The sequence below is a fragment of the Dermacentor albipictus genome, chromosome 8, assembly GCF_038994185.2.
Source record: "Dermacentor albipictus isolate Rhodes 1998 colony chromosome 8, USDA_Dalb.pri_finalv2, whole genome shotgun sequence".
Lineage (NCBI taxonomy): Eukaryota > Metazoa > Arthropoda > Arachnida > Ixodida > Ixodidae > Dermacentor > Dermacentor albipictus.
This window is the reverse complement of record NC_091828.1, coordinates 65,967,300-65,993,773: the sequence shown is the minus strand read 5'-3', so window position 1 is coordinate 65,993,773 and position 26,474 is coordinate 65,967,300. Positions and strand designations below refer to the sequence as shown.

General features: G+C 42.8%; 1 protein-coding gene and 1 long non-coding RNA gene across 4 annotated transcripts; both read left to right on the top strand.

Moving 5' to 3' along the window:
• The first annotated feature begins 943 nt into the window (after positions 1 to 943).
• LOC135914276 (uncharacterized) lies at positions 944 to 26,243 on the top strand. 3 transcript variants are annotated; one of them, XM_065447061.2, is made up of 5 exons: positions 944 to 1,093; positions 1,469 to 1,751; positions 2,857 to 2,889; positions 23,257 to 23,312; positions 25,830 to 26,243. In XM_065447061.2, the coding sequence occupies exons 2-5, from the start codon at positions 1,529 to 1,531 to the stop codon at positions 25,869 to 25,871; spliced, it is 354 nt and encodes a 117-aa protein (XP_065303133.1). In that variant the 5' UTR covers positions 944 to 1,093; positions 1,469 to 1,528; the 3' UTR covers positions 25,872 to 26,243. The 3 variants fall into 3 exon arrangements, with proteins under 3 accessions (XP_065303133.1, XP_065303134.1, XP_065303132.1); XM_065447062.2 differs by lacking the exon at positions 23,257 to 23,312; XM_065447060.1 differs by lacking the exons at positions 23,257 to 23,312; positions 25,830 to 26,243 and adding an exon at positions 6,562 to 6,771.
• On the top strand, positions 10,212 to 12,808 carry LOC135914275 (uncharacterized). Its single transcript, XR_010568259.2, has 3 exons — positions 10,212 to 10,394; positions 11,597 to 11,653; positions 12,711 to 12,808. It is a non-coding gene; the product is annotated as an uncharacterized lncRNA (long non-coding RNA).
• Positions 26,244 to 26,474: the final 231 nt, after the last annotated feature.

Genomic DNA, 26,474 nt, shown 5'->3' with positions numbered 1-26,474 from the left:
TGCTGCAGCTGCGACAGTGTACGAGGCAAGCAGCAGCCCGTCAGCATCAGCAGCAGTGTCAGAAGGAAGCGCACCAGGCCTGGTAGGACAACACATGTGCTACCATTGCGACTTTTTTGTAGTGCATACCCCTAATTTGCTCGATATACAAAAGCTTTTCACCACGACTGTGAGCCAGCACTCTTGTGCAGCAAGTGCGAAATTACGTTTGCTGTACAACACCGTACAACACCGAATCAGGGTAACTTTGTGCATTGAGCGAATGTACTAGGCAGCATGAGCCCTGTTACAATTCGGAACAGTGCATCGTAGAATTATTGGAACCAGCTGAGTGGCTATGATGTTGGGCTGCTGAGCACGAGGTCGCGGGATCGAATCCCCGAAACAACGGCCTCATTTCGATGGGAACGAAATGCGAAAACATCCATGTGCTTAGATTTAGGTGCACGTTAAAGAACCCCAGGTGGTCGAAATTTCCGGAGTCTTCCACTACGGCCTGCCTCACAATCAGAAAGGGGTTTTGGCACGTCAAACGCTATAATTTAATTATTGGAACAAGAGTATTGTAAATATCGTCCAGCTCACTCTCCATATGCATTTTACGTGTACACTTGAAAGCATTATAGACAGTTTTAGGAAGCGAGAAACGGCGGTGATGTTTTGAGCACATAGCGCCGTTCGTTTTCTCTTCAGTAATGGAAGAAGAAGCAACAGGAAAGAACTTCAATGTTAGTTGCCGACTCGCCGCGAAACAATTTCGATTGTATGATGCCCAGATTGCGTCGCTTGCATACAAAACCAAGGCACATAATATCTACAGCACAATGGGGTAGTATTATTCTTGCGGTAAAAAGTACAAAAAAGCTCCTTTTACTACTCTGAGCTTCAGATGTTTCGAGATAATGGGACAATATAATCGCGTAGTGATGTCCCGTCACATACATATGGAATGTTTTTTTAGCCTATACAGAATATTTAAATATTGTTGGTAACGGATAAGCCGATTTTAGTTCTTGAGCTTGGTTGCTTGAAGCGGCGGACATTAAGCTTCACGAAAGAATGAGAAGCACACTGGACTAACAAGATTTATCGAGTAAGTTTGTTAAATTAATAATTCACGGCACACATTACCATTTTAGAATTTTAGGGGGCGAATATACTACGCAAAAGAACTTCCAAAAAATTCCGAGAGCGCTACTGCTTCCAGGTATACGCCAAGAAACTTGTGGTAAAAATTATTTATTGTTCAACCTACACTTATTTTAGCATTAATTTCCTCTGAGAATAATATTCGCCTCTATGAGCAGTCCAGCTCAAGCACTAACGATTACGTTTTCGGTAGCAGGCCATTTTTTTTTCTGCGTTTAAAAAAAAAGAAATAGAGGAATCACCTGGCATATTTCACCACGCAGAAACACATGTAGTCCATCTACACTTCACGTGATCCACTATACGATTCCACGCGCAGGTCTTGAGAGGCAGTCTTGACCTAACTGCTAGCAGCGTTCGACTTGCGTGTCCGTCCTCCATGGCTTCTCAATCCATGTCGTTGGTGCACCGTGTGCTGATGGTCCTGCTGCTGGCGGGGCAGGACAGCGTACTGGCCAAGGACTACATTACCAAATGCGAGGAGCCGTGCGGCGGCAGCCTTGATGTCATGTGCGAGGTCGGATGTAACTGCGTCTTCTACCAGGACCTCACTATGGGCGTCTGCCGGTCAGACATGTCCAGCGACAACATACTGTATTATGGTATATCGTTCTCCTAAGGGCCTACCGCCATTTAACTCAAAGTAACTAAGTAACTTTGACTAATAACGTGGAATCCCGCCATTCCTAACTTCGTTCTTCACCCGCGATCACGCGTTTTTAAAATTATAAAGCACACCTTGATACAAGTACGCGGGTGCTTTGCACTTAGCCCCCATTGAAATGCGGCCGCCTTGACCGGGATTTGATCCCGCAACTCGTGCTTAGCAGCGCAGCACCAAAGCCACTTAGCAACCACGGCGGGTCGCATCCTTGCATTTTATGATGGGAATGCATGTCGGGCGCGTGTCTTCTTTATTTTTTATCAAAACGAGTCCGATGTTGAATTTACATGTTTTTTTTTACCAGGTATGTTTGGCGCAATTTGCATTGTCAATTCTCTTCGACTAACACATCGCGCTTATTTGCACGCTTGTTCATTACCACTTTGTGGTGTCATCACGCAACAGCTAGATCATATCTGTGTGCGTTTTTCTCTCAGCCTTTGTTGTTTTTCGTGCGTCGTGTTTGCTAATAAAGATGTCCGACATTCGTGTTCGATGACTTCTCCAGTTTAATGATAGACACCGACCGATTTTTTTTTTAATTTGCCCGTGGTACTACCGCTTCCTCCGTATTATGTATCTATGAACGTGACCAATACTTCTGATGCCTTACTTTGCCTCGCTCGATTATCACCTAGAATATGAAGCGGCGCGCGTGGCGCCGCAAATGTTGCGGACCTGCACAAATTTGCCGCCAATAAGTTGTACCTATGTACCCCACGAGGTTGGCATTAAAATTTCACCGCTGAGAAGATGCCGCACAACTCATACAAATAAAGCTCTACTTTCGTCGCCATATTCCAACGATCTGACGCTCGTTAGGACTAGCTACATTAAAAATTTACTGAACGGGTGGCAGTTGGGCAGCTGCCATGCAAATCTCCCCGTTAGTAAGTTTGGAGCAGCAATTACTTCCGCAAATCTGGCATGAGATGAGCTTCAGGGTGAATCGGTAACGTTGGGTAACGAGATGTATGGTCCGTGGATGATGGCGTGCTCTGAGTAGCTCAAACTCCAATCAATGTTGTTTGCTCACTTTCCAGACGACGAGACGAACAACAGCACTTCTGAACGCAGTAAGTTTCGAAATTATTTCGCGAAATACGCTCTATTATGATGGCTTCGTAGAGTTCTGTGCATTAGCAAGGTGTCACGCTGATGTGCTCGCGATGGTGCACCACGAGCAAAAAGGTGGTCTAGCAAGAGGATATTGTTTAATGCAGCACTACACTGGTCGAAATTAAGCAAATTCATTTGCGAGAACATTCTAAAAAGCTTGCCGAGTAATTTGCCGCTTAAGGTCGTTATTTTCTTTTTTTTTAATGTCCGAGTATTGGGACGTTTGAGCGCTCTCTCTCAAAATCTGTCTGCAACTGTATGCACCCTCATTGTTGACCCTGTAAACGATGTTTTATAATCGTAGGATGGAGGTTACTGAAAAACAACCCCACCACAAGACGTAGGGGTGTTGTAGCACTCGAGAACACTGTAAAATAAAGGACACTTGTAAAATTGAAACAGTGTGTAAATCTGGCTATATAGAAAGGACAGATTTACACCCGCCATTCTGTTGCAATGGTGTAAATTATTTTACAGTGCACAAAACACAGGTGAAGCTGGGAGCTGCTGCGCCTTGATCTCGGTTCGTAAAACCAGACCAGTTTCTCTTTTGCAGCCGCAATAAGCTACATCGAACGGTGTTACTGCTACTGTTAATTGTCTTAGCGTTGATTTTTCGCAGAGCAATGGTCGTCTTGTACCGTCCGATCTAACTTTCTGGAAATTCTCTGAAGACTACGCTGGCTTCCCGCCCACGCTCAAGTTTTTCTATTTACAATGTGTCGCGAATTGTGCGGGATGTCTTCTGTAATGTTGTCGCTTGAAACCACCAAGGCCGAAAGGTTTAAGGTATGAAACACATCCAATGAAAGGCGATAATTTGAGCCCTTCGCCTTTCGTAGTGCATTTGTCGTGGATAAGAACACTTTGTAAGGACAGTGCTAGAAATGAGCTGGTGAGGCCTAAACATAGGTTGCTTCGTTTTATGAGGTTAAATTTAAAGAAGAGAACCAGGAAAAATCAGTTTTGTTTAGAATAACTGGCACGCAAAACGGGGAGAAATCGGTAGTTTTCTTTTTCAGCAGCCGAAATTTGGAGATTTTTCTTGTAATATTCGAAAACCGTGAGCACAAGCAGTGGATGTTTTTTGGTCAGGAGCGTTGCTTTAAGCAATCATAATTACCCTCGTGTTGCGGTAGCGTAGCGACTAGAGTAGCACGGCCGAACACGAGGTCGCGGGATCGAATCCCGGCCGCGGCAGCCGCATTTCAATGGAAGAGAAATTCAAGATCGTCCCTGTCCCGTACGTTGCGATAACCTTAAGAATCCACTGTTGGTAAAAACCCCGAGGCCCCCAGTACGGCATGCTTCGTGAGAAAATTGTGATTTTGGCACGAAATACCCCGGAGTTCAATTCCACTAACCAATACGACTTACAGGGACGCTTCCTGTCAGAGCAGTGGCTCTCCAATCATGAGAGGAACTCATCTCTACAATTTCTCTTAGTTAGACATTGTTATTATATTTGAAACAAACCATACTAACAAAAACAACAAATACAGGCGGGCTTGGAGATCTGTTTTGTTATCTGCTATTGAATAAGAAAGGGGAAAGTAAAAAAAAAAAGGTAGTGCATACGGGCACGCTTCGCAGAGATGGACGCTTTTTCTAGTTTGAGAAGCCGTTGTTAACTCAACATTTTCTCATGCGTTGACAGCATTTCTGTGGCTGTCTGTATTCCCCCCGTCGTCATCTATATACGCTCGTGCAAGAAATTATTATAGCACCTACGCGGATGGACTGCCAACTACATGGCGAGCCAACGTTCGTGAAAATATTTTCTCAGCCGGATAGACATCATTAGCAATGAAGAGCGGTGTTACTCTTCGGCGTGATATGCTTCCTAGCGCCTTGCCGCCACTTGCAGCTACCGGGCTTGCGGAAAATGCGACGTGACGCATCACTGTCTTATTCATATAATCGAGGCTCCTAAAAAAGCTATAAACTTTCGTTCATTAGGGACCTGCAGGTATCAGAAGAAATATAGTCTCCGGTTTGCTATTGACTGCGAAGCGAAAACGAGGTTCAAATCATATTGATAAAATTATAATAATATATATTCTCCATCCAAATTCTCCCACTATGCGGACAGTTTTGCTTAGTTTGGCAACACCTGATTTTTTTATTATTCATTAACGAAAGGTCAGACTTAGCGGAGTAATTGGGTTTATGTCGTTTTTTGTAAGTTTTCATCGGGGTAAAAAAGTTGGTAATTTTTCTTTCCTGTCCGAAAACAATGACCTTTATGTAGCGTTCCTAGATAAAGGACACAATAGACGGAAAGTATTGCTATGGAACTGGCGTCCATCTTGTCTACCATTTTATTCTCACTTCCTTCTTCTCTTCTCCTGAACCCAGACTCCTGCGCTTCTTCATCTTCTATTCCAAGGCTCATACCGCTTCATTTTATACCTACACAGCCTAATCGGCACAGTCCTACGTCTTCACAAGAAAGTACATACGATGTCAGTCTTATCAAACTCAAATTATATACAGGGTGTTATGTGCCAAAACCACCATCTGATTAAGAGGCATACCACCACTTGTGCATGCTTAAGGTGCATGTAATGCACAGGCGTTCGTTCGTTTTGCCCTCGATGAAATGCTGCGGCCGCGGACACTTAGTCTGTTGGTGTGTGCAGTGCATTTTATCCGTATAAAAATGTGCTCACCACCACCTTTTGCAATGGGCACCACGTAAGCACTGTAATGCTGTAGATGACCAAAGTATGGCCAGTTTCCCGATTTCTCCTCGGCTTTCTCCAATAAAAATTTTAACCCAATAGCGTTATTGGTCACGTGTCGCAGAAAATCCGGTGTCGGCGTTCGCCGTTGGCGGCATTCACAGTCAAAACAAAAAAAATAACTTCTGAACCAAGTCCCTCCACGCCTGGAGTTTTGCCCAAACTCGACAGGGCGCAAGCGGTAGACTGGAGGCAGTTACAAACAAAGACCTTCCCTAACCCCGTCCATCTCAGGAGGATATATGCGGACAGACGATAACTGCAAACTATTTGGCAGGGGTCACGCATCTCTTAGACACATTCTCTGGGAATGTGAGGGTATATGCAGAGAAAATGAAGTTTCCCCAGATGAAGCTGCGGCGCGATGAACGGCTGCGTTGCCCAGCTCAAACCTCGAAAATCAACTATGGGCCATCCAACAAGCCCGTGAGGCGGCGAGGAGACAGGATCTCCGGACCTCCTCGGGGGCGGTCTAGGCCCAGCCCACGAATTTGCCGCATTATCAATAAAGTTCCCACCACCACCACCAAGTCCCTCCACGGGGCACAGCGGCGTTACTGAACGAATTGAATTTCTCCAAGAAATATGCGTCAGAAAATTCGCCCGAAGTCCGACTTACACTCAACCTATAACGACGGATAGTAATTTGAATGAAGGAGAACATAATGTAAATAATCGAAAAAGCATAATTCTGTTGCGATTTACCTCAAACACAAAGCGCTCTTTCCTTGCTTACGGGGGTGTGAGCCATTGATGAGCCAATGCTAGCAACCTCTATTTTAAAAGGGTATGAACCATTGCTCTGCCCTACACAGCTGCCTGGATTGGCACAACGTTGATTTTGTATTGGGCCCTGCTTGCTTCTGCTGTCCGTCGTACACGCAGAACTAGGCCTAGCTCTTCTTCGCAGTGGACGCTTGACAGCAGCTCCAGGACTGATGGCAGTCGACCATTGCGATAGAGGACGGAAGAAAGAGTCGGTGAAAACCTCCGTGGGAAATACAAGGAGGAATATTCCCCTAAAGAATCCGCCCCAGGAGCAGAAGAACACAATTACTAGAGCTCAATAAAGTTTTCAATCACTGACTCACTCTATCAGGCCTCGTGTTGCATATTATTGGGTGTCGGTGAGCGTGTCAACGGGGCCCGATTCCGCTATAGGATTCCCCTCACAAAGCCCAAGCTTACCCGTGCTCCAAGTTTTAAAGCATGATATTGTTTTAGGTCCCGCTGTCGGCGACCATCAAGTTAACTTGAGCGAACAACCACAGCCTTTATCCGAGCACTCCACTAAGAAGATCCGGGCAGTTCGTGAGCACAAAACGAAATCGTCCGCGCAACCAGTCAAAACTCTTCAAAATGTGGGTTCTGACCTCAAACCCTTTGTACAGAACCGCAAGTACCCTTGTTACTGGCCAAACAAGTAACAATATACATTGCTTCCAAGTTATTCCAAATGTTCGTCCACGCTATATCTCATGCCGTAACTTGTAATACGTTGAAGTTTTATTTTTCATTTCTAACAGCCACGTTCAAAAGGCCGATACACGGCACCCTGCACTTGACTATCCCCTTCTGCCGCTGAGCGCACTGCGCCAGCGTATCGCGAGTTCTGCGGACCTCCTACATGCGCTTCGACCCATCGCTGTATTTTAGCGCTTATGGTGTTGCCCTGTTAAGCGCGAGTTCACGGGATCAAAGCCTGGTCGCGGTGACCGCATTTTAACGGACGTGATGTGCAAATACGGCCATCTCCCATGCATTTGGGCACGCTGACGATCCTCTTCCGGTCAAAATTATTGCGGAGTTTGTCCGTACGGCGTGAATCAATTACATTTTGGGTTTCGCACGTAAAACCACGGAGTATAATTATTTCTTCTAGCTAGGCAGTACGCTCTGTCTCCACGGCATCTTTCACCGTCTGTCGTGCAGCCTTCCGCCGGATTTTTCTTTCTAGCTGGACAGCGTCCATATGTACCAGTGCGCAGATTGGCGTGGTGCGGTGTGGAATGGTAGGGTGTGCCGTTGCGAACATGCACTGCACCTGTTTTAGGATTGTGGCTGGTATCATCGCCAGTCAATCTGATTTTTCGGTTGCAATTTCATGCTTACATCTGCTATCAATTACGGGAGAGGGAGAAATTTCGTTTCTATCTTCTCTCCTAATAGATGCACGCTTATTAGTACGTGTCTCGCGAAGTCTTTCAGTATGCATCCGAAATATCAGCACGCGCCTCTTCGGTAGAACCAGGCACGCGAATTTTTGTGTTCACTTCAAGAACCCCTTGACACTGGTCCAAGATCAGCCCCCATAAACATTCTACACTCTAAGAAAAAAGAGAGTAAAAAGTGAGTCACGGCAACTTGACTCTCTTTTTTCTTCCGAAGACCCACTTTTACGCGAGTAGAGTCAGAAAACAAGAGTCAACATTTGCGCATGGGTCGTTTGACTCTCAATAGCACGCGAAGAGTCGTCGTGGAAGATCGCCATTCCTCTGATATTTGAGATGAGTCTGGCGAGAGAAAGATTTTAATGAAGGAGAAGAAATACCAGATAAACTCTTCTGTTTTAGGCAGGCCCTCGGGTTCCTGTCCTGGTTGTAATGCGGTGTATCATTCTTTCATCCTTGTCATGTTCTGCAATTACTTCGAACTCTATATATTGATTTTCCTTGACCATGTTTGTTGATACCTCGCACGCTTAAGCGATAGCTGGTTTCCTATGCTAAGGAAGACCTGGATTTGCCACACTGGAGTCTGACCATAAGTAAATCTAAAAAAAAAAGTATTGGCTACTAAAGAGAGCACAGCAACGAGATAACAAGTTCAGTAGGCGCCCTCAACAGTGTCGATTGTAAGTGTAATTCCACGACTTAAAATTAAATTTTGAAGATTTAAGCTCAAAAATCAAGATCTTGTTATGAGGCGCACGGTAATGGAAAGCTGCAGATTTATTTTCAGCAGCTCGGGTTATTTAACGTGTACGGAATACACGGTATACGCGTATTTTCGCATTCTGACCCCGTTGGAATGTGCCTGCCGCGGTTGTGGTTGGACCCGTCACCTCGAGCTCAGCAGCGCAACACCAAAGCCACTGGGCTACCACAGTGCGTTGCGTTCCGCGACCAGAAACAAATATTAGTGTACGCAACACTGCTTTGGAACCCCCTAGAAATATAAAAAACAATAACACAGCAGTTTCAGCCCAATGCTGCATCAACCACTGCACGAACTATTGCACGAACCAAGGTTCGTAGTTTCATCGGCTGAATAAACTGCAGTAAACATTCGCTTACTCCTGAAATTAGCAAGCACTGGGTCACGCGCGCACGTGCAAACATCAACAGATCTCACTCAATGACGGCGAACACTCGCTGTCACAGCGTTGGCGTGATGAAGGGCGCGAGCAGAGCGGACCGAACGCTTCTGCTGCCTCTTCCTTCAAAGCGTCTCCGAAAATTTGCGCTATCTGAGCCCACCCTTACCTTCCACCACCCCCCCCCCCCCAGCTTTGCATCCATAGGAAATTATCTCCAAAACACAGCGAGGGTGGCGCAAGACCGGGCTAGAGCAACGGCTAGAGGAGGAGAAGCGCGCTAAACTAGCGCCTCCCTCTCCCGGCTTGCGCACGCTTTATCACGTGACCTCCTTAGCCACTTGTCAACGGCGCGGGATGGGATCTTATCGCACTTGACTTTATACGTAAGCTCGCAGTAAAACCGACAGATATATTTCGACGGTTGTGCCCATATAACTGCTATCGTAAAATTCGCAATGAACAGAAAATTTTACTGAGGACCAACAACGCTGCTTCTCCACGTCGTGATACAGCGGTGAACGACATTTCGGGAAAATGTGCTGCTACTAAATCTCCGTCAAACACTACGCTCGCATTAGGTGACAGCGGAACGCAGTCGCAAGAAATTGTGGAGAAAATACCGGAGTTCTGGCAGCTTCAGGTGCACTAGATTATTCAGTAACGTCGGCGGCTTTGTAGTTATACCTTACATCAGAGCAAACTGCACTCGACAGAGATCAAGGGCAGCCGCACCGTTATAGCTAAGCAAATTAAGAACAATTACGCCGCGTCTTCCCACTTCGAGCACGCTCCGACAGCCCAACGATAGATATTTCAAACGTAACCGCACTCGGACGAGCAAATTTTGCTTCTGCGAAGTGAACGTAGCGGGTATTTCAAGACGCATGTTAAATTCACGGCTGTTTCATTCGAGAGCACTACTTACGTGACGTAAAATTATCAGTGAGCAAAACAGTTTTTGTTTCAACGCAAGGAAAAAAAACCGAAACTAGTTGTGCGGATTCAAATGATCCAAAGCCGAAGCCGTCAATAGTATGACGCCATTTTTCAGTTGTGTTGCATCTCGCGCGAGTACGTTGTCGTCGAGTGGTGGTTCTTTATTCTATGGAGTGGTTCTGAAAGCGCTGCGTTAGGGGCGACTGCAACCAGGCGTTGTGGCAAGTTACGGTGGGAACTTCTGTCCGTGCTGTGTGATTGCGACGAGGACGACTGCCGCCAGCAGCGGCGTGTCGCCGATTTCGTCTTTGCCGACATCGAGCAAGTGCAGCTCGCCGGAAGTGTTGCGTTTTGCACTGCATTTTCCTTGTGATATGGGAGATCGCAACGCAGAGACGACCAGATGCATACGAAAGACTACCAGCGGAGAGTGACCTGTGCCATATTTCTCTTAACCTCTCAGGTAAGCTAAGCACATCAGCTTTTGTTCCGAATTTACAAACGGCGCGTAATCGGCCCTTCCGGCACGGCTACATTTTGCGCCACGTTTCTCTTGGCAGTTCACAGACGTTTCTTAGGCATGCGTGGGCGTATGTATGCGAAAATACTACTGACAAACGGAAGCCTCAGGATAGCATATGGAATTATAGCAAAGCTGTACTGCCATAGATAAAAACCGTTCTTAACGAATCCAATGACGAGTGGCCTGTCGCATCGAAAAATCCGCAGAATACCAAGTACTGCGTAACTTGGAAGTGTAGTGCGACCAGTGTGACTTTCGCTGGCGAAGACAGGTTGTCGAAAAAACAGTAGTCTATTCTGAAGATTTACTAGCGCTTTAGATATATTACCGCGAATAATAAAAACGCTACCACGCTGTATGGCAGTGTCAGGCGATGTGGCACCACAGATATTTCGTAGCAGTAAGGCGGCTGCATGCACGAGCGAACAGACACAACCCTTTAAAAGCGCTGAAACAGAACAAATTAAACGTGCATTTGGCGTCAAGTCGGAAACACATTGGCTTACAGTATAAGCCGATGTATAATGCTATTATTTTTTATGTCATCTTTATTTTCACGGTTGTAAATATTTAAAAGCATGAATTTGCTGCAACCTTTATATAGGAAATCCTACTAGGCGCACAAAACCTGGCTGTGTTGTGTAGAGAATTTGTGCTATTCCTACTGGATTTTCTATTTTGAGTCCGGTGTTTTATGAAAAAGAGGATCTTTTTATTTGTAGTCTTATGTTAGTGCAAATATTTGGCAAGCAGAAATGAGTTGATTGCAAAGTTGTATCTCCCGGTGAGCTGCACATGAATCCAAGTTTATCCTGTCTTGGCTATTGTAAGGTGCATATAACAAGTTTAAGTATATACAGCCGTAGTTGGCTTTGTCACTGTAGCGTATTTTGTAAAAGTAGAATGCTATGATTATGTTACTGTTTTCATGCAGAAATACCTTTTTTTTCTTGTACCAAGAAACGCTCACATCATTGAATGAAATAAGGTGTGGTGTATTTTTCTACTAATTTTATAAAAGAAATTTCGTCTGCAGTGTATCAGAGATTAGTTTACTTTCTTTTATTAAACAATGCATTATCTCCACTGCTACTGCTGTTGTTCTTTGTATCTTTGTAATGTTGAAATGTACTTTATTTTAGGTATTCAAGAAATGGCAACATCCAGAAGAAGACGCCATCTTATCCAGCACGTTATGGGTGAGACAGATCGTAGCAGGCACTTTTGCATATCTCATTAGCATATGATGCTATTTGTTTTAATTTTTGTGTCCACTTTCCTGGCCTTTTTCATTTCAGCATTATTGTGCAAAGGGTAATACTTTTACATCTAGATAGAGTATTCGTCCAAAAGAGAGAAACATGGCTGTAGGAGACGACACACATAACCCTCCTTTGTTCGTATCTCTATGTTGCGCAGTTACTCTGTCATTATCTACCAACAAGCACAAATTCATCAGCTACATTTACTAATTCTCCGTTATTACAATTTAATTGATACAACATTGAAAGTACAGAGGTTCACAGGAAGACAGAGACTTGAAATGATAAGAGCCGTAGAACAAGGAGCATCGCTGGAGCCAATGTTTCGACAAAGAGAAGGAGATAAGTTTTCTTGCCAAACATTGGCTCCAGTAAAATTTCTTGTTCTATCACTATTTACGATTGAAAGACAGCATTAGTGCTCTTGCTGAAGTATTATGCATTATGGAATAAAAATTTGCAGGGTTAAATGTCAGGAATGTGAAATTTCTTGTGTATTTTAATGCTACAGCGAAAGCCAGAAAAACACGATGTAGAGAACCACATTGTTATTTGTCACTACCCAGTTTGGCCAGCTTCATTCAGAGCTTGCACTTTGTTGCATTAATGACCACTGGAATTCATTAATTGAATTACTTCGTGATTTACTTATATTCAGAGATATTGAACTTGTTTTAATGCAGCTTAGCATAGTGCATGTAAAAAAATATACAATGACATTTTAAGAGGCTTGCAGTTGACTAGCAAATCACTTGATGGTATGTGCTCAGGTTACCATTGAGCTTCCACGCACAAATCGGATGCACATTTTTTTTCGTTGCTTGGATTTTCATAAACATAAGTACCATTTCTTCTTTATCGATGTTCTAGTTGTGTTGTAGGACCTAACTGTTTACATTTATTTGTATTGGTATCCATGTTACACAGACAGCTGAATTGTTCTTGTAAACTGTGACATGGTAGGACTAAGAGCGTTTGTGCAAATTTGCTGCAGGTACACTCTGGTGGCTCCCGCCCCTGCATCCTACGACCACCGTGTCCTCGCTATGTTCACTAGGGAGTTCGAAGCCTTTGGCGGCTCCTGCCACTGCGTCCTGCCACCACCGTGTCCTGACTACGTCCACTATGGAGTTGGCAGCCTTCGTGATGATGCCAAGCAGGCTGGAAGCCGGCAGAAAGATTAAGGTAAATACATGTGATGGCAACTTTTTGCGTGAAGTGGCTTGTAGCCACTCAGCAATGAAAGAGTTAACTTCAAAGCAGTTTAGACTCCCTGCTATCGGTGTAGGAATGCTGAAGTCCATCCATTTTGCCTTAGCCGCCAAGAGGCTATGTGGATTAGACGAAATGCGATGCATAGCCGCCAAGAGGCTATGTGGATTAGACGAAATGCGATGCAAATTTTGAAACTAGTAGGAGACCACTTGTACAATTTTTTTTCTTGCTTGACACAAAACTGCTTTGATAAAGCTTTGGCAATTTAAAAACAATACAGTGTACTTTCATACATGTTATTGGGCATAAATTTACTAGGACTGCCTCAATAGTAAGTATGCCGGTAAACTTACACCAAAACTGACTTTTTTTGCTAGTTCATCCTCATCTCTGTGCACTGCTGCATAATTTATCTTCCTGAAACCAGTTTTTGCATGCAGCACAAGACCTAAATATGTGGATTACATAAATTTGCAGCTTTTGCTGTAAGCGAGTTCTATGAAAATATAGTTAATAGGTCCATTTTTAATGACCCATAATAAACTGAGCAGTGGCTAATAAGCAGTTCAATTTTTGGTGTAAGGCCTCTCTTTAGTGTCCTGAAAAATTTGGCCCCCTTAATGAAGGAACCAATTTTTTGGCTATGCCTTTTATGATGCATAGTTTTGTGCGTTACACAAGTATTTCTTGAAATTAACATTTGTCCTATATTGAAGGGCCTCCAGTTTTTCGAAAAGAAATTTCAAGTGGTTGTGTGCCAGGTCGGGACAGCTCGCGTGAAATAGCCTACTTACAGAAATAGGGAGGGCCATACCCGCCGTGGTTGCTCAGTGGCGATGGTGTTGGGCTGCTGAGCACGAGGTCGCAGGATTGAACCCCGGCCACGGCCGCCGCATTTCGAGGGGGGTGAAATGCAAAAACACCCATGTATTTAGATTAAGGTGCACATTAAAGAACCTCAGGGGGTCGAACTTTCCGGTGTCCTCCACTACAGCGTGCCTCATAATCAGAAAGTGGTTTTCGCACGTAAAACCCCATTATTTTAATTTTTAAGGGGGGGGCCTTGTACACTTGAATTTATGTTAGGATACTATTATTGATCTACAAAAGACGGAATGGAACATTCCGTCCTATAAGCAGCTCTTCACATTCATTTACACTTTTGCACATCTGTATAGCTCAAGTTTGGTGACCTGTGTCTGTTTTCATTATCTGCTATGTGCCGATGGTAAACTTCAGGTTTGCCCTATGATGGAGAATATTTTGTTGCTTATAGATATGGATCTGTGTTTTTCAGGTTGCCTCGAAATTTTACCCAAGCCATGCCACACACTTGGGCCAGGCCTCTTGCAAACAACTTATAACTAGGCTCAACGCATGATGTCGAGTGAGTCCGGAGATCGAGGCAACCTGCTGTGCAACCAGCGTGCAACCTTTGGTGACCCTCAACATGTTCCACCTATTTCACAGCTGCACTCAGCTTCCACCTATCCAAACCGCATCATCAGCTGTGGTCGCTCATCGAACCATGGATGAATGTTGGGGTGGAGTGATTTGAAGAGACATTCTTTTTGTCTCTTCAAATCCTTAGCAAATACTTGTGTTATTATAATTAATATGTGTCTTTAGTGTCTAGTTTTTAATGGTTCCTTTCTATTAGAATTCTCGCCATCGATTCCTGCTATTATAATGTATGTCTGCCTTTATGCACAGTTTTTCATAGTTCTTTTGTACTTGTCTATGTAATTGATAGGTTCATACTTCTTGTTATACAGAAGGCTAAAATGCAAACTTACGGCATGTTTTTCTTCCTTTTGATAATATACAGCGCTGCAAAGTGTTCAAGAAATGTAACCCAACGTGGGCTCTGGTGCAGAAAAAATTTAAGAGCAATATAGAGTACTTATTTCAAACACCCATTATTTTTGTAAAAGTAAAGAATATAGGAGCACAAAAAAGAAAATATTAAACTAGAGAAACATGAGTTCCCCTCATAAGTCTGATAATAATGTGACTTCCCTTCACTCCAAAGATACCAGTAATATATTCGCATACAAGGTTTGAAACAAGAAAGCTATGATGCCCTTGGCATTTCTCAGTGCCTATTTGTCACACTGACGAATGTCAAAGGCATCGTAGGTTTCATGTACACATTGGTTGTGTTACACTTTTGAGTATTGCATTTCTCAAACACAAAGGTATACAGCAGTGCTTTAAATAGCAAATGCATTTCCTAATTTATTAGTGCAAGAGGAACAGTACAGATCATGTAAAAATTATTTTACAGACTATATGTCCATGGATGCACGCTTCTGATGAAATAGCAGTGACGTGGTCGTGGGATGAATGACTTTATTTCAGATTTAAATATTGGCTTCCAGGTTTGGGTTAGTCTCCTACACTGAATAGTCTAGGTCAGAGCCCATTTACTAGAGAAAGTGAATTAAACTAGGAATTATAAACATCAAAAGATCTTGTTTAGGAAATTAATGTGGCAATTAGCAAGGTTCTTTGGGCATTCATTTCCAAATTTGTAGGATATATTTTATGACTGGTTTCATTATTGTGAGAACAAATATTTCTTTATTGTCACACTAGAGTTGGCTGCCTCCATTTGTATACAACCCCGTTACAGGCTAAAAATTCAGTGTGTTACCTTATTTACTCGCATAATGATCGCACTTTATTGTAAAAAAATTGACTCAAATTCAGAGGTGCGATCATTACGCTGGGTAAATTTCCCACAAAAAGAACAAAAATATATCCTCTGGCATTTGCTACGGGATGACAACAGGTCAACAAAGAGGTGGCTGCCTCTGTATGAGCCCTCTTGAGCACTCATTAAAATGATTGGCTGTCACTACACTCTGCAGCTTATCTATAAAGTAGGGCTGTGTGAATACCGAATGGTAAATTTCAAATCGAATTGAATAAAAAAACGAGACGAATGGAACGTGGAATACCGTATTTACTCGCATAATTATTGCACTTTTCTGAGAAAAAAAATGATGCAAATTCAGGGGTGCGATCAATACGCTGGTGAAATTTCTGGCGAAAAGAATTTTTTTTCCGTCCCGCATTTGTTACGGGATGACAACAGGTCAAGCAGGCGGCTGCCGCTGTAGAATGGCGCTGTAATAGTGTGGGAGACCAAAACAAGAATGGTGGCCGGCAGAGCAAGCCGAACACGCCGAACACGATTTTTTTTTCTTTTCGTGAGCACATTACGTGCATTCAAACAGTTTCTTCCGTATCAGTAATGAATAATATCGGCACGTTTGCGGCAATAACATAGCCATGTCCACTTTGAGGGGACAGAAACAGATGGGCGCGCTTAGCTGCCTGTGACATAGGAACACATGGCGGGCATGCTGCGTAAACTGCGGCATTTGTCTTCACCACTATCCTAATATGGCATGTTTCCGCTAAGGGTGGGCGAATATCTTAGCTGCGTTACAAACGTCGGCGAATGAATAGGGTACACTTCTAACGTATCACTGTAAACGTGGCTGCTATCATTGCCACTCGCGATTTGTTGCATGCCCACAAGTGCAGACGAGAAGAAACGAAAGATGCCTTTTTTGCTGTTTTTGTTGACCACAACCATTACAAAGCCTACACATAATAAAGGCAAGTTTGGTTGTAGCTTTTTTTTTGTTATATAAGTGCGGAAAGTGATGGAAGGAATGAAATGGGGCATCTGCTTAAGAATGTTTGGTGCGTGCAGACTGCTTAGTTTGCCTTGAAGAGTTGTTCGCATAGCAGTTGACAGATGGTAAGCGCGATCATTATTAGCTAGACTTGGCACATGACATATCGCTGCGGCAAGTTTGGGGTGCAATCTTACACGAGAAATACAAAAATTGAATTTTGACATCAGAATTTAGGGGTGCAATCATTACGCGAGTGCGATCATTATGCGAGTAAATACGGTATTAGGTTGTTTTTGGTTTTGCGCACTCAATGTTAAGGGATGCAAATGGTGACATACAACAGAAACAAAAATGACTAATGAATGCAAGCAGGGTGTGGGGCTTTTTAGGCAGATGCGTGCGTGTGCTATCTATAAAGCTCCCCATGGTATGCCTGAAGGCATTTTCTAACACTTTGGTAGAAAACACTGACACCCACTTATTAAGGGGAAATACTCCTCAAAACAACTTTTTTATATATTTGTACTAGAGATTTGAATATACTGTCATTCATAAAGTGTTTTATTAGATTTGAATTGTCATTGATTTTTGTGTAGCTGCTGTTCTTTAGTTATGGCCCTACACAGTGGCAAAATAGTCTTGTGGGCACTTTCCTGTGTATAAAATTTTCAGAAATAGCTTCATGCTGTATCTTATTTAGCTAGGTATATACTGCAAAGTGATGACACCTATCGAAACGGCTTGTACAATTACTGGAACTATGCAAAAAATATTAGGCCACATTAAATAATTTTACAGATAGCAATTTCAATTAGATATCAGCATTCTGCATATCTTGAATAGTATGTATGCCAAATTTCGTTAGTATAGGACAATTATAAGTGCATAAGGTTATTGTCATGCTATTGTGAGAAAAAGTTTTTGAAGTATATTCTAATTTTTTTTCACAATAGCATGAGAAGTATGCAAGATTAGTAGGCAGGCCTGTCTGCCTGCCTACTAATCTTGCATACTTCTAGTAACTTTACATGCTGTTTGAATAGACATTGGCACTTTGCAGTCTACAAAGAGCTGAGTTAGCTGCAGCACACTGCTTTTTGTGAAAATTTAATACACAAGAAAGTGCCTGCAAATATGACTATGTATTTTGCTGTTGTGTAGGACATAACTCGAGAAGCAGCTAAACAAAAACTAATGGAATATATAAAATCTGCATGAAGAACTCTACAATTGGCTCTCTTTTCAAACCTCTAGTACAAATAATAAAAATATTTCGAGTAAAATTCAATCAGCAAAATATTCCCCTTGCTACAGTGACCTACAACATAGCGACAAAAGTTTAAGGGAAGTCCTCTTGTCAAAGCGACTCTGGGCTGTCTTCCCAAGGGCTTCAGTTAAAGACTGCATTTTCCTGCATTTGTCAGGAGAGCAATACAAAAATTTTTGTGAATGTAGAAATGGTATTGGCACACTAACAGAAAAAAAGACAGTTCTGTGAAATGTAGACTTGATTATAACTTTGTTCGACATTTACATTCCGACTGCATATATTTATTTCGTGTTTTGTACTGAGTGTTTCAGCGGTTACTGCCACTAATTATTGAACATAACTGCTTCATGACAGTGCGACTAACAGAAATTTATAGCAGTGGCAGGCATTAGAATTACAGTACTCAATGACGTCTACTTTGTAAGAACTCAGACTAGCACCAGTTCTGAGATACACATACCCAAAAGGTAATGATCAAATAAATTTCTCTTTCACACAGAATTGTCCCACAAGGCTTACAGAACTTGTTGTTTGTCATCTTGTACAAGCAGATTATGCGCCAGATGTAATTTATGCTCAGTAAATACATAAATCAGTCATGCGAGGTGTCTCACTTTATGTTGCAAGTTCGAACTTCTTTTAATCTTGCTTGTTTTTATTTTGTTTCCTTTGTGAGCATGAGTGAGTTGGTGACCTTGGCACATATTGTCAAAACTGTTTCTTCATCACTGGGAATCGCAAAATTTCATTTACACATGAAATTCCCAGTTACTGATATGGTAGGCTTCGAGCTTATTTTCCTTATCTTTCATATGTTTATCTACCAAGTAGTTTTATTGTTCATTGAAACATATCCATGCAATGCAGAGTGGGCACCCAAATTATAAATATCTGTTCTTGCTTTCTACCCTGCTCTGGTGTTTTCAAAACCTAGCACTGGTGCAATGGCTTGTCTGCACCTGCAGAAAAGTAGTGAAGTGGCTAAAGTTAAAGGTCAACAACATAATTAAGACACAAAGCAAAAATATAAGTTCGCAATTGTCCCCCATAACCAGAGTTTTGCTTAGAATTAAAAAAATAATGGACATCCTGCTCGGGTGTGAGAGTTGCTTTGGGCACCAAGGGGACTACGTAGCACCTGTGCTAGTGTACAGAAAGCAAAAAAAAAATCACTCAAGATTGGAGCGGCAGTGGAAAGTTAAGCACAGATGTTTTATTTCACGCCCCATTAATGTGGCTTATCATCTGCTCCTGTTGTATGGGAACGCATACATTGGGAAGACAATCCTTTGCGCCATTGTTACCTTAGCGGGACACCAGAGAAAGGTAGAAATAAATAAAATCGAGAACAGGTATTCACACTTGGTTGCACACAGTGTATTATCTGGAAGTGTTTCACTCTACAAACTACTGTGATAGATAATCATAATGACAAAGACACAGGATTAAAAGAGGTATGTGTCAATCATCCGTCCGTGACCTCCAGTGTTTATAGAAACACTTCTTTCTGTATATGTGCCAAGCTGTAGGGAGGCTTTATGTAACTCAGTCATGCTTGCTTAGTTAAAGATTGGAATAAGGGAAATCACAAGAACATTGTATGAGTGATTTGTAAATGTGGCACCTAATGTAACTTATTCATGTATGGGCTGAGGATACATTACAGCCAGTGCATAATGTGCTCTTACAGGATGACTTGTGATGAGTAAAAGAAGCCTTCCTCACATCTTCCTCTTTGTTTCTTCTGGATCTTTGTGCACTATGTGTATTGTTACAGCTGCGTGCATGTAGCTGGGTATAGTTTATGTGCTCTGCTTCCTTCCTTGTCCTCATAATTCATGCGCCATCTTTGCCGTAACAAAATACAGCTACCTGTGCTACTTATTTTGTCAATGTGTTTGCATTATGGAAACGGTTATTTCTACCTGTGAAATTGTCTGTGTCAGCTATTATACTTAGTCTTGCAAAAGTATGTTTCTCAACATAAATAAATGATCAGTATAAGTGTTGCTGTATTTATTTTTGTAATTTTGTCAGTTATGAAGTTTTTATACACTGTTGCATGTTGTATGACAATAAAATTGTTGCACAACTTTTTAATGTGTTTTTCAGATAAATTTTCATCTCACGCTAACATGCACAAATTGTGTGGGAAAAAGTGCCAACAAGAGTACCATAAGTTAAGACAGCTGTTTGTACTGTTAGATTGGATTATCAATTGCCAACCAGTTGTTTTTGACAAGCATACTATAATGCATAGATAATGTAATCTAAGTTGGAATGTTGTTTTTATTGCACTTCATTATATGGGTCTCATTTGCACATAAGTGCAGCCTTTCTTATTTGTTATGTGTAGCTTACTTGCTTAGAATGTTAAGTCGTAAGTTTAGAACAGGGAAATAGGTTGAACTTATAAATCTTTTGACATATTATAAGAGACTTGTGCGGTGGTGAATTAAACTTCTACATGAGTTACATAATATTTTGGGGTCTCATCAAGGTTCTGAGTGGCATTGCAGTGTCATGCATATGCAGCTGTAGGCTGTATATTGTATTTTGCTTTTGCTACATTTTGCTTGGTTGGCTATTGATTCCAGTTTAATAGTAATGGGAACTGTCTTGCTTTCATAGTGATTCTGTACTGACTGATATATTTGAATTTTCCAGAAGACAATAACAAAGATTGATGAAATATTAACTTTTTCTTGCTAGCCTGCCATGTGCTTTTTGGCACGTTTACTGTGGATTCTTTGTTATCCTATGTTGTCTTTTCACAGTAGTCTTCTTGAGAACTAGCCGTAGTCGTGTATACTTACAGCAAGAGTTGTTGACACATTTTGAAAAGCGGCTCGATACTGCCATCCAAGAGTGAAACGACTTACATGGATCAGTTGCTTTACTTTATTTGCAAGAGACCGGCACCACGCACTAAGGGTAACTTGACACACTGCTGGAGTCATCAGACTCATCTAGAATAGTTACCGGAATCATTCTTGCAGCGTTCATGTGACACTTTATCTTGAGTCGTCTGACTCATCTAGAATTGTTAACCGACTCCCTCAGCACTAGTCTTGTAACCCTCTTGAGAGAGTATAGGCGACTACTACAACAGAGTATGCATGACTATTGTGTGTGGAATCACGCAAACACCTTGTATGGAGCACAGATAGTCTCGGGACTCTCTGCCAAAAGAGAGTTCGGGTGTCTCCCACAAAGTGTGTCATATACGTGACGAGTCCAGACTCTTCGAAAAGAGTAAGGGATACTCTTTTTTTTCTTAGTGTGTAGACGCTCCTTTTACACACAATGGCTTACTGAAACGCGCCTCTTGAAATAGTGTCTCTTGTGTGGCCGCCCTAGTTATTGCCACTTGCCGGCATGCATTCATGACGTCCTCTACAGCGCAAGGAAAGCGACTCAGTCAATTGCTCTAATCGCCGCTATTGTAAACAGAGTACACATTGAAAACGGTTCTCTTTTTATTTTCTTCCAGAACGCTGTATACTTTTCCTATTATGTCCCCCTTTTGAAGCAGCCCACTTTGCTGCCCCATTCTAATGTGACAGCTTCACTCACGGGTCGTCACTACATACGAGAAACGCGGTGCGTCCACATCAGCTCGCGTCCGGTTATGAAAAAAACTGACAAATTTTACTGGACAAAAAGCTGTTCACATACGAACAAATTTTTGCAAAAAAACATTTCTCCACCTGCCATCCTCTGAAATAGCACCCGCCTGTTACATGCCTCTCGCCTGGGCTGACGCATTAGTGCCGTCCAGATCTGTGCAAGCCAGATAAGAGTAAGCGCCAAGTGGTTTGGTGGAGGTTGCGGGCTCAATTCAAGAACGGAGGCGTCCTTGTCCGTTCTTGTCCGTTCTTGTCTTTCACAGGCCCGTGAAAAAAATAGATGACAAGCTCTTCAAATTTCTGGAACTGAAGAGTATTCACAATTAAGCATGACCACAATGGCCTATCATACCCACTAGTTCATGAGCACTCATAATATGCCCTGCGCAACATTAGAAATATCGAGAGTTATGTGCGCTAATAGGCGTTAATGTAGCTTCTGGAAATACACGTATAGGAGATATTACTTTGTTTTCGCCGATGTAAAATTTTTCAAGTTCTTTATTCCTCCTCTACTACGACTGATTGTGGGCCGTTTTGCAGCTGTTACCCACCACTGATGCGGCATCTAGAATTCTCCTAATCCCCTGGTTCTGCGTAGCAGAAATATTGGGCCATTTTCTTTCGGTATGAGACTCGAGCTAACGAGGTTATGTATTATACTTGTAATTTCGCAAATTCGTTCTTAGCTCTTAGCAATGTCATATTGTGATTACGGAGGTGGGATTTGGGGCAAGGAGTGCAGAGGGATATTCCTTCTTTTTTTGTTAATAACACCTTTCTAGTAACTATTCTTCTACGTTGACGAGACGTCTGGATTAGGGCGGGGCCCGTCCCGCTTTTACCATTACTCCCGCTTTCCCACGGCTTACTTGAAGACGTTCTTTTGTCCCGCTGTGGCCTCTCCGTACCACGAGTTAAACTGAAATGCCTGCCATGTAGTGCCAAATCGGCTTTCCCCTTTCTTATGTATAGCGACGCCACCTTCGATAAGACTCGCAAGGCAGGCGGCAAAGCGAAATACTGCCAGAAGTGAGGCATAAGTGCTTGCTTTCTGAAAGCAAGAAGTTTGTTTTTCCCTCGCGTGATACGTCGGAATGCTGCTCTTTCTGATGAAACCGCGAATTTGACCAATCACCCGATCGCCCTCCTGCTAGAACACGCGTTGGCTTATAGGTTTTTGTGGATCAAGCTACAATCAACAACTCTATGAGTTGGCCAACGAACTGTGGCCAAGCCAATAGCGCACATGCGCACGCCGCTTCCATGTATTCTTACTTTCCATGCACACGGTGTTGGAAGCACGTAAAATACTCCCTAAATGCACGTGAAACCTTATTGCTTAGATTTTAGAACTTTCTAGCTGCCTATAAACAAAACATTGATTGTTGAATCGTTGAATCTCGACCTATGTTCTCTATACCCCCTCCTCCTTCCCCGCTCCGCGTCCCGCTTTGGCTTCCCTGAAATATGGTCACACTACCTTTATGGTATTCTTTGTCTTAGAAATAAAAGCTTTCTTGGTCTCTTTTGGCTGTTTTCAGTGTTTGCCGGTAGTCGGAAATGCCAAAAAAGAAATGTTTTGTTGGCTCTTTCGTTCATTCGCCCGTTTGTTTGTTTTCTCGCTCGTTTGTCTTTTATTACATTGACAGTCATCACCGACAGTTTTTCGCGATTTTTTTTGTCTCATCAATGACACGCTTCATTTGCGACCTATCTGCAGTAGTGGGTACGTACCCTACTTGAGAAGCATTGTCACCACCTCCATTCCAGACACATCTTTAAGAGCCCGGAGTGATTCTTCGAAGTCGTTAATTTCGCTTCCCGTGGTAAGTGTTTCCTCTTTCCATGGCGATAATGATGCGAGGCTGAAACTGTGAAACCTCACGATTCTCCCAAAGCCAATCTCCCTGCTATGTTAGCTCGCACCTTAAAGGGGCCCTGAACCACCTCTCGGACTTGGTGAAATGGCATAGTCCGCGCACAGCTCACGTTCCTATGTAAATCTCGGCCATGTTTTTCGTCGTAAGCGGTGCGTGGACCTTGCAAGCGGACCGCGAAGTCACCTTTCTCTGAAACGCTCTCTTCTCAACAAAAGGCTCGCTCTCTTCTGTGCACTTTGTTGTGTTATCGGACACTTTATTACGTTATTCTTTAAGACAGTTGCTATTGGCCGATAGCTGACATCACGCTGCGGTAGGCTATATGGATTAGATGACGTGGCCGCTACTGAGTGCCGCCACGAGTCCATTGGCAAAGCGCACTGCGGCTTGCTAAGGACAACCACGTTTCACGTATGTTTAGCGCGTCGTATGCACCAAAGGCGGAAGTCGTGGTGTCTACGTCAGCACCCAAAATGAAATTCGAACTGTGTGCCCCGGTGACCATGCTGTGGGCAGGCAGTGCACGGCATTGAAGAAGGAACGGGAGCACAGCGGAGGCCGTGTTTAATTTGTAATAACTCCGCTTCGGCTGAACGCACTGAAGTACTTTTAAGGGCAAAGTATTCTTGAAATAGCCTATTTTCACTTCAAGTGCCTTTCTCCACTTTGATGAAAACTCACTTCCCTACCACTCTGTGAACAAGGTTAATCAGCGAAGCGGTGTATGAACGCCCCTTATTGCAGAACTGAACCTCGGCCGCGGGTCGACCTGGCATTGCAATCTCTCCGTCATTGGAAAATTTATGGGAATTGCTTACGTCACCGCCGCCGCGGGTCGTTCCGGGATTACACAACGTTCGGAATTTGGCCAGGTATGGGGATTGTTTAACGTGTGCTCTCCGTCCGCTTGGGTCGACCCTTTATTGCACAATCTTCGTGGTCCGCCCACGTATGAAAAATTATTGGTCAGCTCGCGGACGCGATCCACCAGATGGCAGCAATAGGAAGTTTCGCTGTACATGTAGTTCGGGCCTCTTTATGAATTTTGCCCTACCGCTTGCACTAGTGTTGACCATGTCACCGACAAGCTCCTCGTTCAATAATGAGCAAGGCTTCAATGTTATAATTATTGGAGCCCGTTTAAAACTTGTGAAAGCTGGGAGTTACACTTTCAGTTCCATCGGCACACATCTGAAACTTGAAGATGATGCCAGCCAAGTTTCCAAACAAAATAAGAAAAGCTAGAACTATCTCACGTCAATAAAAAAGAAGCAGGGTTCCTAAATCCTCACAATGTAACAGCCATGGAGACATACGTATTTTGTAAGAATCAATTTGTAGAGACAGCGTTCCTTACGATTAAAGTTCTTCTTAAGAATGTAGAAAATGAACTCTCCACAAAATGTGTCTTCTCAGATATTAAAGGTCGACTGTGTACAACAGGAGCTTTTTTTTCGTAAACTGCCCTTTTACGGTATACCTGGTGTATTGTTATATTTAGTAAAGAAGGACTTTACGGGCAGGTCCCAGTTCGCAGGAAATTAAAACTATAAATGCGACGCTACCCATATAAATACGGAGTACCTCGTGTCTGTCCCTGGAACTGTACTTTCTTTATTTTCATAATTATCCCTGCTAATATTGAAGGAAGTGAATATATGCTACTATACGCAAAGATGAAACACGAATGAAATGTTTACAGAGGGGAATATGTGGCTAGAAAATCATAACATCTGGTTACACGCGAATGAGCTTCATCTCAATGCCAAAAAAAAAAACACAGTACGTTTTATTCAAAGCTAAAGCAACTACAAATCTGCCAACTATACAAATCTATACAAACCAACTAACAAATCTACCAACTATACCACAGTGCGCTACTCCTTCTGTCAGCCCCTTTCTCGATTTTTAACTGACCATTTAGAGGAGATAATTCCTCAGTAATATTTAAGAAGTAAGTTAAAGCAATATTATTTTCCGAGGTCAAGGTTTGTGTTTTGCGTTGTAGTGTAGAGCTCATTTTGTTGTGTTATGAGTCTTTTGCTATCGAAAATATGGTACAAGTGCAACATTGTTTTATTTGTGCTCCTTCGTATTTCACTGAAGAGCAGAAAAGAATAGCTGTTGTGTTTACATTAATGTATATACCTCATTGTGAATGTATGATGTATATGCATGGTGTGAACGTATGAAGATATAGCCTAGTAAGCCTCTTCCAGGCGTTTTGCCATTCCTCTCAAGGCAATTTGTATAAATTGTCTAGGGAGTTGAAGGAACTAATATATATATATATATATATATATATATATATATATATATATATATATATATATATATATATATATATATATATATTGTCTTGAATAAGAATTGATGAATGCATGAGTGAATGAATTTAGTCATGCAGCGATAGTTGTACTCGATTTGGGCTTCACTTGATTCTCTGTCGGCTTCCACGTGCAGATCTTGATAGGGAGGCTTGACCTAACGGCCGTCGGTCTTTGACTTCCGTCTTCGTCCACGACGGCTTCTCGCTCCATGTCATCGGTGTGCCGTCTGCTGGTGGTCCTGCTGCTGGCGGGGCAGGGCAGGGTACTGGCCATGGTCAACTCTCAAGGCCTGGCGGAGTGCGGCGATCACTGCGGCGGCTTCTTTCAAGTCATGTGCGTGGCCGAGTGTAACTGCGTCTTCTACAAGGCCACCACCTACGGCGTATGCCGGCCATCAATATTCAACGAGACTGAGCTGGATTATGGTATACTGCAGTTGTGAGGGGCGACTACCCTTTAACTAAAGATAACTTTGAATGACGTCATTCCTATGTCCCTTCTTTACTCACAAACTCTGATGTTTAATATTAAAGCTTTCAAAAATTCAGATCCAAGTACAGGAGTGTTTTTGTATTTCGCTCCAATCGAAATGCGGCCTCCGTGGCGGGGATTTGATCCCTCGACGTCGTGCTTAGCAGCCCAACACCAAAGTCACTAAGCTACCAGGGCGGGTCGCATTCTTGGAGTTTGTGATCCGAATACACGCCACCCTGCTGCCTTATTTCTTCGTGAAAAAAATCAACTGTTGTGTTTATTGCGGTTTTTGATTACCAGATTT

Bases quoted from the DNA above. Each gene is read 5' to 3' on its own strand.
- LOC135914276 (XM_065447060.1), top strand. From the start codon at position 1,529: ATGGCTTCTCAATCCATGTCGTTGGTGCACCGTGTGCTGATGGTCCTG. The intron at 1,752-2,856 runs GTATATCGTTCT...CTCACTTTCCAG, and splicing joins CGACAACATACTGTATTATG to ACGACGAGACGAACAACAGC. The intron at 2,890-6,561 runs GTAAGTTTCGAA...TCGTACACGCAG, and splicing joins CAACAGCACTTCTGAACGCA to AACTAGGCCTAGCTCTTCTT.